We start from the raw sequence: 18182 nt of genomic DNA, 5'->3' as shown, positions 1-18182 counted from the left end.
TCCCGGCGTTGGGTTTACAGAGACAACTTCAGATCATCCACCTGGCCGTTTGCAGGCTCCTTGGATACGCTTAAGCAGGTTAGAAACTCTCTGAAGTCCGCGCTGCGGTTGCATCTGCTCCGATATGCGATATCGGACGAACCGCATCTCGACGGCCTTTTCTATCCTCCTCGTTCCCCCCGAAACACAATCTCCATTTACGTCTCATTCGCCCGGATATCTAGCCGAGATTCACCGATTATTTATCTCCACTCCGTATCGCGTGGCCAAGCGGCTTGACCCGTATCAACTGGAACCCCTGTCGCACCCACGCGAACACCTTTTACGACGATTTTTAACCAGTTTCAGGTTATGCCAAGAATTCACGACGCAGCTGTGCTGCACGCGGCTTCCGCACCTCACCTCACCTCGCCAGGTTTTTCCCGCAAGGGCAGTCCATTACCTTTCTTGCTCACCGTCTTCCGGTTTTCGCGCGTTTATAACGGACGTCCACCTACCCGACTTGGTCGATTGACGAATTAAGAAACTGGAAGGATCAGGAGAGCGTAAACGCGCTCGGAAATCGACTGAAGAATTTCTCTTTGGGATACCTTCTCCAGAAGTTTCAGAAAATCATGACACTGAGACAAGGGAACAAATCAACTCGTTTTCTTGTCGTTACCATTTTGAAATGGATCTCGGTTGGTATACTCGCCTCCGAAACGTTTCGTTGCACGTTTGACCCCAAGGATGATTGAACCCTCATCGAGATGGGACTAACCAGGACCAAATAACCGGATCAATCGTCCCCTGAATCAAAGGCAACACGAAGAAAGATTTCCAAGATAGCGACGTAGGTGCAACGTGATATCTTTCCGTGCGAGGCGTTCGTGTTTTAATTGCAGGTGCGGGCGATCTGCGAACGTATTCACATATTACAGGCGAGACATGTATGCGAAGGTGTAGTTGATCCGCCTACCGAGCTGTCAGAAATAAGACAACCGCAGAGCTTTCTCGTCCGGTGTACCGCACGCGTATAAATGTACGGACGTGTACGACTCGGTTGGTGTATTTACGAGCGGTTGCGGACAATACCCGACGATGGCCACCGTTCCGTGACCCAAATAGCTGCCAAACGTTGGAGAGATATCAGTTTGCGCAGGTACATAAGTGCCCCATTAGAGCTTGTGTCGGTGGGTACACGTGTTTCCCGTACACAAGGGCAAATGTTAACGACACTTTTGATCTGCTGCTGTGCAGTACTCAGCTGGTAGGTAGGTAGATACGCACCAACACGTATACATGTACATACGTATAGGTATAATATGAATCGCGTTACAAACGCGTGCATATATATTAGGTATGGCAATTAATTATTGCACGCGGATAGTCGGATCGGATAGGCAGCGTGATGTCGTGTGCGGAATTGTTATAATTATAATATAAGCTACCGGCATGTTAACCACCCGTAAAATGCAATGTTAACGGTCGACGCGTTTCTTGGTATACCAGCTCATACACACAGGTGTATGATAGACCGTTTCTATCAATAGACTGGCTGGCTCTGCCCTGCTACTTTACGGATTCAATTCCTGCTCCCAATCTGATCGAACTGAAACAAGGATGTGGTCTACCGGCTATTGATCGAGCTACGATTCAAACTTGTTGTCAAGTTCGCAACAGAGAGGCCAAACGGTTTGCACAACTAGACAACGCTTGGAGTGCTTTGGAGACTTTTAACCGGAAATTAACAAGCAAGGACCTTGTCTTAACCCTTGTTTCAAGTTTTTTCGCGCAATGTTTGAATGAAGTATAATTCCGAGTACGTGAGGATGAATACGGCCACAGGGAGGACAGCAATACCGGTGACTCCTCTCTTTGCGCGAAGGAAAAAGAGAAGAATGCGAACCGACCAACAAGATGAATATGATATTACGTGAGGTGGACTGGACTCGGGATTAAAACCGGAAAAGGAGATCTAGAGGTGTGAGATTTTTCAGCGTGTGTCCAACAGCCTCTACGACGTAATTCTGAGTTATTTTAACGACGTTGTGAATCGATGAGGCCGATTCGCAAGATGAATCTGCCCGGCAACCACCGCTAGAAACGATATTTCCAGTTTCCTGCACTATTCACGACGCGTTGCCAGAAAAGGAGGAAAAAGGGAAATTATAATCCGCGGATAAACGCCGCAGTCCGCTAGAGGTGAAAAAATTTGAGGATACGGCTTGTATACGCAGGGATGAAATTTTTCCCCAATCGTAAGACCGCGCTGTTTCTTATTTGCAAGTTTCTTGGTTAACGATCTTAAGAGGATCGATGAAGCCGATTGGCAAGATGAATTCTGGGCACAAAACGACCGCGCGAGAACCGATATTTCCAGTTGCCTCTCTCTCTCTCTCTCTCGCTCTACTCTTTACTGTCCGCAGAACGGATTCCTTCGCATGATCTATGCCCCTTTTAACAGCCTCCTCCACGGTTCACTGCAGCAACGCCAACACTTTGCGACAATATACGACAACATACGTCATTAAACGTGGCCCAAGCATGAAATATATTGTACATATCACGACCGTGTGCGCGATCGGTTCGGCTAATGCACACCTACGGCTTCGCCGATGCCTCCGGGCATGGATGCGGATAGAGGCGTGTCACGGTCGAGTCCTGTTTTCAATTTTAATACTAGGTGTACGTACTCGCACATCGAACACCTTCGTCCATCCGTGAGCGGGAGCCGCGGCTTTGTCAACGCCGCTGAATATCCCTCCTGGGCACGGTCTTTGACAGGTGTGCTTTGCGGGTTCCACCACTGTGCTCCGAACAACCAGCTCCGAACGAGAAAAGGTTCCGAGTAACACACTCTCGACTCGTGGCCGACTTATTGCCGGCGGAAAATCGAGTCGACTGATCGAAAATGACTACGCGTCATCCGTACCTTCAAAAATGTCAGCGGGGTTGTCCACTTGTGATCAATTGTATACGATTCGATGGTAGATTCCAAGGATATTCGTCGACACGTGGTCGGTCTCTGACTTTTGGCTCGTTGACCGTGATTGCCCCGTTTCAGGCCAATATTCCGCACGACTTAGTCGAGTTCCCGCCAACGCCAAGTCAAATATTCCATCCGTCGATATTGCACCCGCATCCCTGATCGCATAAGTTTCGTTGTAGTTATGGCTAAGCAACGAAGCGAACACTGTTACCAAAACTCTCTTCGCCCGTTTGGTACCTGGTATGAGAATGGAAGTAAAAATTTCTTCAGTTTGAAAGGAATATTGTTTATACACCGTTAAGTATGACCAGTGACCGGGACTACTTGACGATATTTTCCAGGGGAGGATCGCACGAGGCGGATCGAGGTGCACGAACGGCAGTTAATTATATCCTGAGAGCTGAGAATCGAGAATGGGACAGGGTGGTATTACCCGGACGTTATGGAGCGGAGTTCTCGGTTATAGAGTAGCAGCTCTAAGTGCGTCCCCGTCGTTCGCTAACGACCTCGGGATAGTTCCTCCCCGTGGTACGGTTATCCTGGTTCATCCCGGTTATTAAGACCTTAGAGCAGAAATATACCGTCCGACGAAATAATTGCCCTTCGTTCCCTCGCGCGCGGCTTGTGCGCCGCGATATTCACGTCCCTCTGTAATACACACGTTTTCAAGCCTCAAATAGTACAATCTGTAGATACCGAGCTCGGCGAGCCGGCGATACGCCAGCATCGACGGTTATTTATCGCTCCGCTATTTCAAATTGAGGGTGCTTCACTTCGCCGCTTAGGTGGCTATTGCTCCCATATACCCACTCTCTTAGGATCACGATCGCGGCTCGGCCCTCTTAAATCGATCCTCTCGATTATGATGCATGGTCTTGCACACCGCGTGCACTCCTGAGTCTCGAAGGTCGAGTTCCGACTTGAATCTTGGACGCCACCCTTTTTGTTACTCAACTTGGCACCCCGCTGTTTAAATGCGTCTTATTTTGTCGATTGCCTGTTTTTTTGTTTTTTCTTTAATTTTTACAAGATATTCCAAACGACATTTCGTTCCGAATGATCATCTGATTTATCACAGATTGAGAAGATAAGTGCCTCAATGATACAGAAGTAAGAAAAGTAACGTTGAACGGTGTTGTGACGAAGCTGGAAACGGTGGAATATAAACTTGGTTAACAAGTTTATTCCCTATGGTAAATTGAAGACAGGCTATTTACAGTACCACGTTTTCTCAGTCTGTTTTATTTAACTGTAATAATATATATGTACATCTATTTCGTTCTGAATATAAGTTATAGCAATCGTTGAGTGAAAATGCGTTAAATATTAAAAGTCCGGTGCGTATGTATGTATGTAAATAATTATGCGTGACAAGTACAATTTTTCATACACCTAAACTCTTTTTATTTCGTGAAAAAAATATTACGCTCCAGATCTGAACATTTGTCACAACGATCCTTGATACGAAATTCCATGAACAATCTCTCGCTTGTTTGAGTTTTTTCTGAACGCTTTTTTTCAACCTCATTTTAATTTCATCCCGTCGGTCTCGCAGACAAGACTCGTAAATAAAAATCATCGTTGTTCCTTTTGTCTCATAGATTTGACGATCCTGCGTTGATTATAAACATAACAGCCACGCCTCAAATTGGCGCATATCATTCGCGTGCGTATGCCTGATTAATTAATCGGCCAGAACGGTGTGAGAGACGCTGTTAAACAGTGCGAATTAACAACCAACCGATCGATAAACGAGGCGCGCGTTGTGCATGCGTGAGAATAAAAAAACAATCAGTTATTTCCCCGCGGACTGGGCGAGCAGGTGGGGGTGAAAAAAGTAAAAACAAAATCGATAAATAAAACGATTAACGGAGTAAATTGGCGATTTGTAGATACGTCGGAGTAGATAACTCCCCGGTAACCGAGTATAAATATACTAACGCTGCACCGCAAACACACACTGCGAATCTACCATACATGTATATGCTATCCTACAAAGCAATGCACGAGCTGCAAAGTGAAAGGCTCCTTCAGGCTGCAGTGGCTGGATAGAAGGAGTATAAAGACCAAGAAAGGAATGGTTTATCGAGTTAGAATTTCTGGATCTTAATTAGCCTCGCTTCGAAGAATTATGTTCACCCACAACTCGGAGGTATCACCCGACGGACGAATCATCCCCGCAATTTGCAGACACCGTGCGATGAGTTGAAATCACGTGAAAAACGAAACTGGGCAGATCCAACTTTCCGTTAATGAAATTCAAGAAATTTCAGGATAGTCTTAGTGTTTTCATTCGTAATCAATTGTAACGATGTTTGGGCAACTTGTTTCAGTGGATGAATTGACTGAGCGAAAAAATAATAACATCGGAGTTTGAAAAATTGAACTCGAGGTAATTGAGCTGAATTTTATCAAGAGAAACTCTTCCGAACAATTTAATATGAGTAGAAAAATTACAATCAACCTGCAAGCTTCGTCACTGATCATTTGAAAATAAATGTTATTTGTGAATTGACACAATTCGAATCGCCTGACGACGAGATGAGTATTTTAAGTTGAACTTAAGGTCTTCGTAAAAAAGCTGTATAAAAAATTATCATAAATTGTAATTAATAGAGTAACGTTTCATTACACAACGTGTTAATGTTGTTCCTAATTTATTCCAGGTAATAGACCTGTAGAATACCCAGTCACGAACTAAATCAGCTCAGACCGATTTAAATAGTACAACAAATGCGATTTTTTTGAATGAAAACAGTTTTCGAAATCATGAATGAATAACTGTAAATAATTATCATTAATCGAATTTGCCGTATTTTATTTTATATCTTCTCTTCTACGTACGGCGGAGAGATTCTCTCGATAAAATTCATCTCGACGAACTCGAGTTGAACTTTCTAAATTTAAAGCAAGACGGAATTCCTACAATCACCGAAAGACGAGAAACTTCCGAATTTTTCGTTCAGCGATGCAGCTGATTAGGAGATGCTGCAGGTCCGAAGACGACGAGAGTAGGTTCATATAGCAATTTGTGTGGGTTAGGATCGGTGGCTTGAATAGGACCGCCCGGGGCAAGACGATCATCGCGATGGCCGATTCTTCGGGTGCTCAAATCCCACACAATCACGTTGTGACATGGAAGCGGAACAGGCGGAGGGCGAGGGTCGTCTAAATCCCGGTGCCGGAATCGTTGAAATAAAGAAGGCGATTAAGCGGTCTAATTTATCGCTTTATTATCGCTGATTAATTGACTTATCGGTATAATTGGCCCGGCTGGATCGGCGAATCGAAACGTCCGCAGGAACAGAGACGCGCGCGGACGTCGACGAGTTTGCTTCTTTTCTCAGCGTCCCGATCCTGCGGTATTTTATCAACACCGAACATGAACTCGTGTCGTAGATTATGCCGGCAACCACGCACGCGCGAGAGATCTATATTAGGCAATACTTGTTAGCCTTGCGGGCAACTGGTTACGAAAAGCGGCAGCGTTTTACTGTTTTAATTACTGTCGAAGAGGATTGAGAAGACGTGGAAGACAGAATTTTTTCACCGCCAACCGAGGAGAGGAAAATAGTGCTTCACGTCTTCTATGCTTCGAGAGTTTGTAATTAGTGCGGTTAATCAGGACCCCCGCGGCGAGAAGATATCCAGCGGCACATCGAGGACGTCGATGCAGCTTGATTGAAACGTGCGGACCGCGGTGATTTCTGCATTCGTGGCGCCAGCGGAAACGGCTGACCGCCTTTCATCGATCCCGGCATATCTTTTACTCATCGACCAAAACCGACGTACGATCGTAACCGGAAAATCGGCATGCTGCTGCGGCCGTTGCACTTGACGATTCCCGCACTCCGTGGTAATAAGGTATACATGTATTTACAGAGATTTTAACGCCTCCGGTGATGAACGGTTATACGTATAATGACATGTGATGCGGTGGTTAGCAGTTGGATATTACACCTAGATTAACGGGTGAAAATGCGATATGTAAAGCGCGGTAAATACATCGACGGTAATTTACCCTATATTCAGCTAGATTTTATCACTGCTAATCAGTGTTATTCTCAATCCGGCAATACGCGATACCTTCGCAAGTCCCGCGGGTATAATATGCATGTCCTTTGAACACACTTCGACGCCGTGCCGGAGTCGATTCGGATCAATGGAAATTTTAGAGCAGAAAGTACCGGTAAGATTATAATTCATTTCAGCATTGTATATACAGGACAGCGCGTGTCTTTTTTAATTTAAACTACCTAAGTCTAAAAAAAATCGGGTCTATGACGCCATCTGGCATTTTGATATCTTGTTGCATAACCTGTATAGTTTTAAAAATTAACCTCTCAAGAACTGTCTCAAAAAAATTTCAAGTAAAAATATGTAATAGTCTATATTTCATAATAATTTTTGACGCTGGAGTATAAACGACCCCGGTGTGTCAAGTACGTGATTCCACACAAGTGTATCTAACAAGTGCTAATGATACAAAGACTTACGCGCCAAAAATACGAATTTTGTGATAAAAAGGCGTACGATAATTTTTTTTTTTTTATTTTGCGGTATTTGCTACAGAAGCACTCAAAACGTATATCTATAATAAAATTAACTGAAAAAATAAATAAAGGTAAAAGGCCTTATGTTTGGTGGATACGCCCTTTCGGCACTAGATTATATTTTTATCTATCAGATTTATAAACGGTACAAGGCTACATATTTCAAAGTTTCTCAATGTACCCTCATGTCTTTCGCGAAAATACAAAGGGGGAAAAAATACGCCCCTTTACCTTTACGCGTGATGAAATGTCGCACAACGGCGCATACGTCCTTATACTATTAGATACGGGACAGATGTGTAATTGTCTTGGCAAATTGCAAGCGGTATAACATTTCGCAAGCATCATCCGCGCCGACGCGCGTCATGCTCACCTGACGCAACTTCTCGAGTCGATTCTCACATTCTATTATAAGCCCTGGACAATTTTGATCGCTTATCAGAAAATTTTCTAATCTATCCGTCCGACACGGCTGCCGCTTCAGCCTCGAGGCAAAAGGCTATACGTATTATATCGTCGAGGAGATATTAGAGATGGGATCGATACGCGGTGCTCTTGGCTTTTAGGCGAGTGCCTTCCGGACTCTACGAACTATCCAGCCTCTGGGCTGGCGCATGCCGTTAATGGCTGCCAAGTAATTATTGTCTTAAGCCAGGTGGTCCGACATTGCCTTATTATACTTGTGCCATAACACGACCGAGTTGAAAAGGCCCAATCGAAACTTTGGACAAAGGATACGTCGATGTCCGGCTGCCTCTGGATACTCTTCCGTTCTGACTAAAGCCGTCGGCGTCTTTTCTTCTTCTTCTACTTCCATGATCGTTGGACAAATAGAATTAATGTGAAAGATGATTCTTGGCCTCAGTGTGATGAGCAAAGTTTCGTTCTTGGATATAAAGGTCAAAGCACGGAAACAAAATTTATACTTTATACGATAACCGACAAAGGTTAAGACTCGTGCAACATTTCTTACATCATGATCAATGGTTTCCCTTTTTGTAACATAATATTGTATCTATCATTGAACAGGTTTCGACAAACAATCGTTCCGAGGAGATCCCCCGCTCCGGCCGAAACTTTAACAAATAAATTGTGTTTCCATACTTCAACCTTCGTATCCAAGAACGCAAATTCGCTAAACAAAAATTACGGTGAACGGATTGACCGTCGTCGTAATTCAGTGACCCAGAGAATGCGATTCTTCAGCGTCTCGCAAAGGAATGTTCCTTATTCTATGCCGAGGAACAAATGATACCTACCATAGTTTGCAGCGACATCCAGTCCCTACGTTCTTCGACATCCGCGCACAGGCAGCCTTGCGCTTTTCTTAATTGAGAAACGGCGGGTAATTACTGTTCCGAGTGACAGGTAGTTGGGTAATGGCGGTGCGGACGAGGAAGAAGCTGGACTGAAGAAGTATCGGCCCTAACTCCTCCGGATGGATTCATAAACATGCCAATTGGCACGGACTGCACGGTTCTAGGCTTGTATTTCTCGCCGGTCACAGGAGAATAGAATTACTTTTTCAATCCTCGCGGTTCTCATTCCCGCGTAACGTCGCTCTACCAGGTACATATAAACGGTACCTTATACCCGGTCCATCCGCACCGTAGATGGAACATTTAAGTTTTACTCGGTTAATTAACAGCTCTGCAGGTTTCGACCGAACGAATGCTACTTAACCCGCCGCTAGGCGTTCGTTAGGACGATGCCGGATCGTTTGCGGGCTATCACTTTAATGCCGCCCGCGGTCTGAATTAACATCCGCCGTAGCGAATGCAATGCGGTCAACTTCGCATTGTCATTTCAGAAACTCTAGCCTACATCTAAACACACACGTACGCATTGGCTGATTGCTGGTGAGTTGGAACTCGGATAAATTAATCCGTCCCACGGAATTCACTCGATGAGGTACAAGCGTGTGCTTCGAAGAGAGAGAGAGCAAAAAGGAATGAAAGAAAAGAAAGAAGGAAAATTATTGCAAAGATCCGATGAAACGGAACAAAAATTCCGCGTGTGCATCGGGGGGTTCAATTTATACCTCGTTTACACATTCCGATAAACTCACACATGTATATCGTATGTATGAAGTTTGCGGCAACCAGTCCAACTGCAATTAATCATCTCTATCAATTGCCGGATCGTGCAATTACTCGCATGCCGTTTACGTACATGTACGTCTTCCGATAGATTATATACCATGATTTTTCATTTCCCGGCACGTTTGCACCTCATCCTTCTGGTATTTCGTCTATTTTCTTCAACGTTTTTTTTTTTTTTCTTTTTTTTCTTTTTTTCCTCTTCTCTTTAATCGTGGCTGAAGGTGACATCGGTAGCATCGCCTAGCATCTTGCGCAGTGGCGGAAGTTGTTGAATTACGCCGTTATCCGTGCGCATGAATATTTTACACACATGCATACGTATGCGTATGTATATGTCGACTCGCATCTAGGCGCGAGAGCATGTGAACCTAGTCCTATAGCACGGATATAACGTATGTATAACGCACGGTAAGTATAAATGAAATTAACGATGCTCTTTCTATTAAGCATCCGTAACATCCTCGGCGTCCTGCCTGAATAACTTCCCGGCTAAGAAACCGTGGAGATGACGGGCTCACGTACTACGATATATTCCCTACGCGCGTGTATTTTCGATCTCGTATAAAATATTCGCGCCTGCATACAACCGACGCATAACTTCCACTCCGAAGCCTGCGGCAGGTTGTCGGTTTTTCGAATCGTTAACTCGTTTAACGCCGATTTCGCGCTACGCAAACGCATCGAGAAAACCCGTAACTCGAGTTTAAGACTTGATTGATTTATGGAAATAAAATGTGGAGTAAATTCGATGTTCCCTTGAATATTTTTGAATTTGCAAAGTTCCGAAAGAGCCGAATTCCGAATGTTTTCACGTGGAATTTGAAGTAAACTACGCTGTGCGAGTACAGTTTAATATTCGGAATTCTACTCTATCGAGGCTTGATTTTTCGAAATTTTGCAATATAGGAACTTTAATTTTCGTAACTTGATTTTTTGCAATCTTGCATTTCGAAACTTTGAGCCGTTGGATTTCCGACCGTTCGAAACTTTGTTGTTTCGTCAAAGTTTCATTTCTATACTGCAAGTTTCGCCACAAAATAATTCGGAATTAGTCGCTTTCGGAACTTCAAACCCACGCGAATAATCTCAAGTTTTCGACGAATTTTCTAAATCAATAACGATGAGAAAAAAAAAAAAAAACAATGCCTCAAGATAATTCGTTCGAATCAAAACGTTTATCCCATAAAATTTCATTCGACTCTATTGACCTATACTCAAGTACGTTTCGGCTGTTGCATGCAATACAAATTACCCATTGTATGCACAGCCAGCTGCGCGTATGTAAATGATAATAATATCGCACAAGCGGAGGCTTTTATCACAGGCAATTAGAGGATCAATCCGAGGTGTAGATAATTGCGGAAGGTACGCGTATACATGCGAAGATAGATTCCTTAGCAGAGTCTGAAAACCCCCATCAGACAGGAGGAGTAAGATACATGGAGGGCCGGTAGCACCGGGCCACTATCGGTCGGCATTCATCAACAGGACAGCTACAGCTGAACTACACCGCTCGATCTCTTCGCCTCTCTCCTTCCCCCTCGCCCTCCTTCTCTCTTTTGCGATTCTGCGTTGCGTTGATACATACATACATTTAAATATACGCGGATACGCGAATAAACACTGAGAGATATTATTACAAGTGGGTATTAATGAGGAGGAAGACGGAATAAGTTTTACACTTTATACCCTTCAATTTTTTAACGATCCTTTGTCGCGCTTTTTTCATCCCTCGTATAATAATAACGGTGCGGACAAATATTTTTATGGATTCACGATTTTCGCGCTGTTTCACAATTTTCTTCTGTCAATTATGAGAATGAAAAGTAGTTGGATTTAATGCGGCGATTGGTATTTTGAACTTTCATCTTTTCTTGGTTTTCATTTTTATTCATGTTTTCAATATCTTCGGTGTACATCGTACGACTTGAGAAATTGTGGAAGAGATGAAAAAAAAAGGTAAAAAAAAATCAATGTTTCCGCCCGGGATCGAACCGGGGACCTTCCGCGTGTTAGGCGGATGTGATAACCACTACACCACGGAAACACCTTGAGGGATTCTGAACGCAGTGCTGTAACTAACTTCAAACAGTATATAATAAAGACAGTTTAAAATAATTGAAAACAAACTAGACGAATTACCTTCTTAACGTCGAATCAAAAATTATCGAATTTGTTATTGTACGTACATGAACGCAGTGATTGATGCAGGAAAATTTGTAATTAAAAAAAAAGAATTTATTAGGCTCGTTGTAAACATTTTTTACCCCGGTAACTAATTCGGAATATAAAGCGATGTAGAAATAATCCTAGAATATCTAATAATGGCTTCAGCCTCTCTCGGGCGCTGTTGGGAATTGGATCGTGACTCATACAAAAATGTTTCCGTGGTGTAGTGGTTATCACATCCGCCTAACACGCGGAAGGTCCCCGGTTCGATCCCGGGCGGAAACATTAATTTTTCAAATTTTTTTCAAGCAGGCTGTTTTTTCGTTCTCTTTTAATTTGTGAGAATGCGCTTCTTGGTTAAAAATAAATTATGGTGAAATGTATCAAAAATGTCGCATCGGTATAAAAGTAGGTAAACTATCTTCGTTTCAGGGCGTAGAGTATAAACGTAAAAAAAATGTTTAAACAACGATACGTGAGTGATAAAAATACCGCGTAAGAGCGAACTCGGAGTTAATTCACTCAATTAGAATCAGAAATGTTGGAAAATTTAATACGCGATATTTTGGATAATGCTGAACCGCGCTTGAAATAGTGTCTGAAAATCGAAAAAGCGATTTTTTAAGGATATCTCACGAAAAGACATTTCAATTTATTGATATGAAAATTTATATACGTATTTGGGTAACGTTGAACTTCATTCTGATATTTTTTATTTATGTAAAGAATGATTTTTAAAGCTGCTGTAGACGATCTCCAGGAGTAAGTATAAAAAAAGCCGTCTTACGGTGAGCTAGATATCTCTGGACTGCATCGTGTGAAATGAGAAAACAAAAAAGATTTAGTTAATATAAGGTATATTATTTAGTCTTTGATCGAAATAATAAATAAAGTATTAATTTTCAACAAAACAGCAGCTTCTCAAGAAGAAATATCGATTTCCATAAAAGTTTTCGTCTTAGTTTGTTTATGAAATGGAAAATATTTATCGGCGAAAAAAAAACCTTCGATCAAGGAGTGAAAGATATATTCAGAGAGCTTGTGTATTAGAGACTGATCGGTTCAGCCGTTTCCGAGAAATCTTGCTCAACGACTAGTTTTGAGAAAAAAGCGTTCAAAGTTTCGAAGGCATTTTCAAACGCTCCGAGGCGTCTTTGCAAATTTACGCCTAACTTCGAAAATATTTGTCGAATCGACATGAAATTTTCCGCATATATATTTCAATACATGTATGTACATTACGAAAATGAAATTTAAAAAAAAAAAAAACGATTTTTGAAAAATCCAGACTAAATATCACCCCTTAATAATTCTGACACAAAGTTTCAGGTAACATACGGCGTATTTCGACCCGAGGAGCAATAAAGCGGTTATAATTATCAAGCACTGAGAAAAATTTCATTTGTTACAGTAACTAGAAAAATTCAATAAAAAAACCGTTTGAATATTGTTGGGATTACGAAAAACGAGGTACGCCTAACCATTTCGCGCTATCGTCGATCCTTTTTTGCTAATTGCAACGCAAAATCAGTTTGTTCAGTTTACTCTGCGTTTTCAGTTAAACAAGGCTTCAACGTCAATTTATCGTTGCACGAGCGTTAAATTTTCGCAACGGTTGTAAGAAAATCTAGCAACAGCGATCGTAACGAGGAAGAATAGTAACGGATACCAGACTTTCCGGTAACAGCTAGAAAACTAATTTTCATTTTCTACCTAGAAATATATTTTTCGATTGTGGTAAAAAATGAAAATAGTTAAGGACCGAACGGTAACCGGAACTAAAAATTTCTCTCAGTGAGGATATCAAACCTCGGTTGTGAGAGCAATCTCATGATTGTACAAAGCGCACGGATAATACAAATGATTGTAATTCTATACGCCGAGTCAAAGAACCATCGGAGAATGGTAGGAATGACTGTTTCACCGGATCCGAGATTAGAGCGGTGCGATAGGCGCTTTACAGCCGCTAAGCACTCGAACGTTTCAATATCGTTGACACATCGTAGAATCACAAGTAGAGAGAACTGAGAATCGCGTTTCAATATCGCCGCGGCATTGGGTGCAAATTCACGGAACACCGATCGCCCGTCTTGCAAAAAGACGACGGCGTCACAATTGACGTCTAAAAAATCCTCCGCGTAGTGATTTTTGACGGGAAATTAATGCGCAGGACTTGCCTGCCCGTCAAATTCATCTTATTAACTTCCCTTCGTTCAGCGCTGCGTTTCTGTAGCGATTTTATCGTAATTTTTTGTCATTCTTGTTCTCATCCTTGTTCATTTTATTTCTGTTATTTATTTTCACATTCAGTGTGCTTCTGTGCTCCAGGATTTTTTCAAACGAGTTAAAACCGACCATCATCCCGCGGGACGCATGACAGAGTGCATTGCGCTTACCACTCCATTATACGCGTTGTCATCTTAACGAAGATGAATTAATTCCGTATCGATCCCGCGGCCTCTCTTCGACAATCTCCGTCTATCTCTGCTGCGGGTTTTCATTTGTAGACTTGCGAGAAAAGTTGTGTCGAAAATCCCGACGATGTCCGACGATTACTTTTGAGAAAAATAAACTCTCTTCGTTTGCGAGGAAAAAAAAAAACAAAAAAACAAAAAAAAAAAAAAAACGAAAGAACATAAATTGAACTAATTGAGTGTATGTTGCGGGTTTGACGAAAATTCAAACCCAAGTATGAGCGCAAACAAAGTTTTTCCTCTTTTTCCGTAATCTTAATTTTTTTCCGCTTATAAATTTTATGTAACAAGAATTATAAGTGTATACTTTTCCCCCTCACCCCGCGATGTAGAAACACCGCGCCGCCTTGAAGATGCAGGAATTAAATCCGAGCCGTCGAGGCATCGATAATTTAAGAATCAATCATCGGTTAAGAGATCGACAACGGCAGATGAGGTGGAAACCGCCGGCGCCACAAAGCAAAACACAGTCGCCCGCCCCTCGTTCAACAAAATCCCCGATGTCACGCTCCGGAAGATCCGGAGATGCGATAACATTGTCCAAGATATTTATTTTTCACTTCGCGTTGATTAGGTCCTTTTTTCTTACACTCAACGAAGCGCAATATCTCCAAGATTAAAGATATCGTCACCGTTGTACGTCCCAGTTGATAAAGAATTTTTCTTTTCCTTGTCTTTTCTTTTCTTTTTTTTCTTACAGACTACCGAATATCACACAAATCTCGATTCGCAAAAATTATAATCGTTAACTTGACAATGATACGCGAGATAAAAAAGATAAGAGCTTGCGAATGATTGAAACACTTCCAAGATAATTTTTCTATTTGTTTTACAATTTTGTATCGCAATTGCGAATTTTACTTCTCAAGAAATAATCGGGAAAAAATAAAATAAATCGCGAATCTGATTCGAACGAAACAGATGCAAATTCAAATCTTGACACTTGCGCAAGTACAGACGGTTGCATAAGTAAATCAGATAAACGAATCGGACGACGTTCAAGATAAATTCATACCTTAACCGAGATCTATAATCATGTATGGAAAAATTGTGCAACAATCGTAATGTAGGACTGTGACAATACTTTGTCGCACATTTACTCGACGAACGAACAGAGTAGCGTGTATACCTTACACCTGAAAGAAAACACACGCGATCTTCAATTACCTCTAGAAATAATAAATTCTATTCGTAAATAGACGATAATTATCACTAGGCACGCGTTTCGCGATTGGACAGGTTGGATGTTGATGAAAATTATGAGTACAGACAGGTATAGTATTACAAGACAAGACGACTAGTCCGTTGAACCATAAGTAGGTACGGATATTATATACACGTATAGAAGTTTGCAGATACATAACGAAGGTAGACGGCAGTACAGTGCGAATAATAAGATGAAAACAAATGCGTAGAAGGAGGGGGGAAAAAAAAAAAAAAACAGAATCCACGACGCGGGATGAACGGTGGTTGGAAAAAGGCTGGGTAATATCGGCGTAATGCATCATCAGGTGGATATTAATAAATTGTACCTTATGCCTTGGGGGATGAAGGGGGGTGAGGGGGAGGTAGCCGGGAGTGCGGCAGGCCGAGATATCGAAGATCGCGCGATCATATCTAATGATAATCAGCGGACGGTTTACGATTGCTCGCTAGTCATAAATACGAGATCCCGCATTCCGCCAATTAACGGGTCCAACCTGCGGTCGCCTTGGGATCGATGCGCACGCGAGAAGAAGGCGGGAAATTCAACGGCCAATGACCAATCGCCGTTCCGATAATCTCGCCGGCTTTGCCGGGTCAAAATTCTTCATCCATTTTTTCAACTTTTCAACCTGCGTCGTACATCTCGAAGCGGCGTGTCGGCTCGAATCGCTCGTTTCTTCCCTTTACTTCGGATATATGTATAATGTTAACCTTACATGCCCTGACCACAAGGGTCCTCGATGTCGTCTTCGACGATCAACTATCGCGTTCTTTTAATGCGAATGCAACGCGTGTTCCAGTTTTATTTACAAGAAATAAGAACATAGATTGTACGGAGTACTGTGAAATGAAAATTTCATTTCTCTCTTCTACTCACCGATTGTTGGCGACACGATCGAAACTACGGTAAGTCGTCGACTTGTGGTCGTGTTGAATATTCCATAAACAATGGCATTTTCTGTTTGACGCTTGCTGAAAAATTTACACATTTTACGCACACGAATCAGACTCCCAAAATGTCACGAAAAATAGTTAATTTCGAACGACCGTTCTTCATTTTCATTCAACGCAGTATCGCGATATGTTGCTAAAACCTTCTTCTAAGAATAAAATTTTGTTCTATAATTTTGAGAATATCCAATGATGGTGGACTATTACATACGCCTAAGAAAATAATAAGGTATATACACCCTTGCAGCTCTGAATTAAAGCTAACACGTAAAATACGTCAAGTTACAAAGTTTAGTAACGGGTGCCGAAAGTTGGGAAAGTTAAAAAGTAAAAAGAATAAATGACTTTTGAATACCAATCCATATGAAAAACTCGATCTAATGCGCATCAATAAATTATAACAGTTTGACGATTTCGGGTATACAAGACAGATAAAATATTTAGGAAAAAAAAAACATAATAATAACACTATAATAATTGGATAAATACTAATGTCGCGAGATCTTTGAATGTTTAAAAACATACCTAAAAAACAAAGTATAAAAAAACATAAATGGTACACGAGAAATTAAGAATAAGAATGTACAGTGTGTGTATGTATATTACTGGAAATTCGTGAACCCGCATAATTATCAGGGAATCGAAATGGAGAAGTTACGATTTGTTTATCGGCAAATTCGACGTAGAGTAATAAAACGATTCTTACTATCGCATTGAATGGGAAGACAGTAATTCGGAATTTAGAACTCTGGAGCGCGGTAAGCGTTTCCTTTCCTCGAGCCGTCTCTTCTCCTTGTTGTCCAGGAAGCCGTGTATAAAGACCGAATCTCGAGCTTGACATGCTGCAAAATGAATTTATATTGAAAGAAAGTTCTCATGCAAACATACGCATCTATACGTCAATCCGTCTCTCAAGGGTCGTTTCAACGCGGGCTAACCCCAAAGTTCTGATACTTCTGATTTTTTTGTGCGAAAGTGTTCCCTGAATTATAAATATTGAGAAAATTTTTACATCTTTTTCAAATCGGTTAGCGAATTATTTCAATTTTCGCGCCAAATTTTGAAAATTAAATGGCATTTTGAGATAAATTCTTTTGCCCTAGGTTAATTTTTTATCCAAAAACTTACAAACTCTCCACCAGGAAAAAGAATTTTTTTCAAAAAACCAATTTAATTTTCAAAATTTAGCGCGCGAATTAGAATAAATCGTTATCCGATTTAAAAAAAAAAACGAAAAAACTTCTCAACACTTGGACATCAGGGAAGACTTTTACACAAAAAAAAAAAATCGAAAGTGTCAGAACTTTTGGGTTAGCCCGCGTTCGGAATATCAATCCCTCTGTACGTTACTACTGACCAATTTGCGTTCCGTCGGGGTTCCAGGCTGCGTAAGGAATTCGAGTCTTCTTAAGCGACGGAATTATCGCGTCGGTGACGTTGTCGAAACTGGCGTAAACCGGCATGGCTGCGTAGTAATTATCGGGATCGGCATGATCGCGGACGAACCAATTGACGGCCATTTCCCCGGTGACTTTGTTCCACAAAACGGTGTCGACGCAACCGTCGAATTTTATCGCCCGGTAGCCGAGGGACATCTGACGCTGTATATTCCATATCGACAAACTGCCGTCGCCTTGTCCACCCCCGATGCAGAGGATGCTGCTTTCCCATGGATGCCACGCCATTGCCTGACAATCGGTCGAGAAATGCGTCGCGGTATTGTTTGTTTACTAATTTTAAAACAACGAGTGGCCGA

General features: G+C 42.0%; 1 protein-coding gene and 2 non-coding genes across 3 annotated transcripts in view; 1 reads left to right on the top strand and 2 right to left on the bottom strand.

Moving 5' to 3' along the window:
• Positions 1–18182, bottom strand: part of LOC124219839 (protein cortex) — a 245072-nt gene that overhangs the window by 100870 nt on the left and 126020 nt on the right. The window contains exons 8-10 of the mRNA XM_046628004.2: positions 17784–18114; positions 17133–17268; positions 16353–16447 (exon numbers count right to left, since the gene is read on the bottom strand). Coding sequence (XP_046483960.1) covers positions 16353–16447; positions 17133–17268; positions 17784–18114 — 562 coding nt within the window. The remainder of the gene's footprint in view (positions 1–16352; positions 16448–17132; positions 17269–17783; positions 18115–18182) is intronic.
• On the bottom strand, positions 11601–11673 carry TRNAV-AAC (transfer RNA valine (anticodon AAC)). The gene has a single exon. It is a non-coding gene; the product is annotated as a tRNA-Val (tRNA).
• Positions 12008–12080, top strand: TRNAV-AAC (transfer RNA valine (anticodon AAC)). Its single transcript has one exon. It is a non-coding gene; the product is annotated as a tRNA-Val (tRNA).

This window comes from Neodiprion pinetum, chromosome 5, assembly GCF_021155775.2.
Source record: "Neodiprion pinetum isolate iyNeoPine1 chromosome 5, iyNeoPine1.2, whole genome shotgun sequence".
Lineage (NCBI taxonomy): Eukaryota > Metazoa > Arthropoda > Insecta > Hymenoptera > Diprionidae > Neodiprion > Neodiprion pinetum.
Note: the sequence above shows the minus strand (reverse complement) of the source record. Positions and strands in the feature narration are given on the sequence as shown.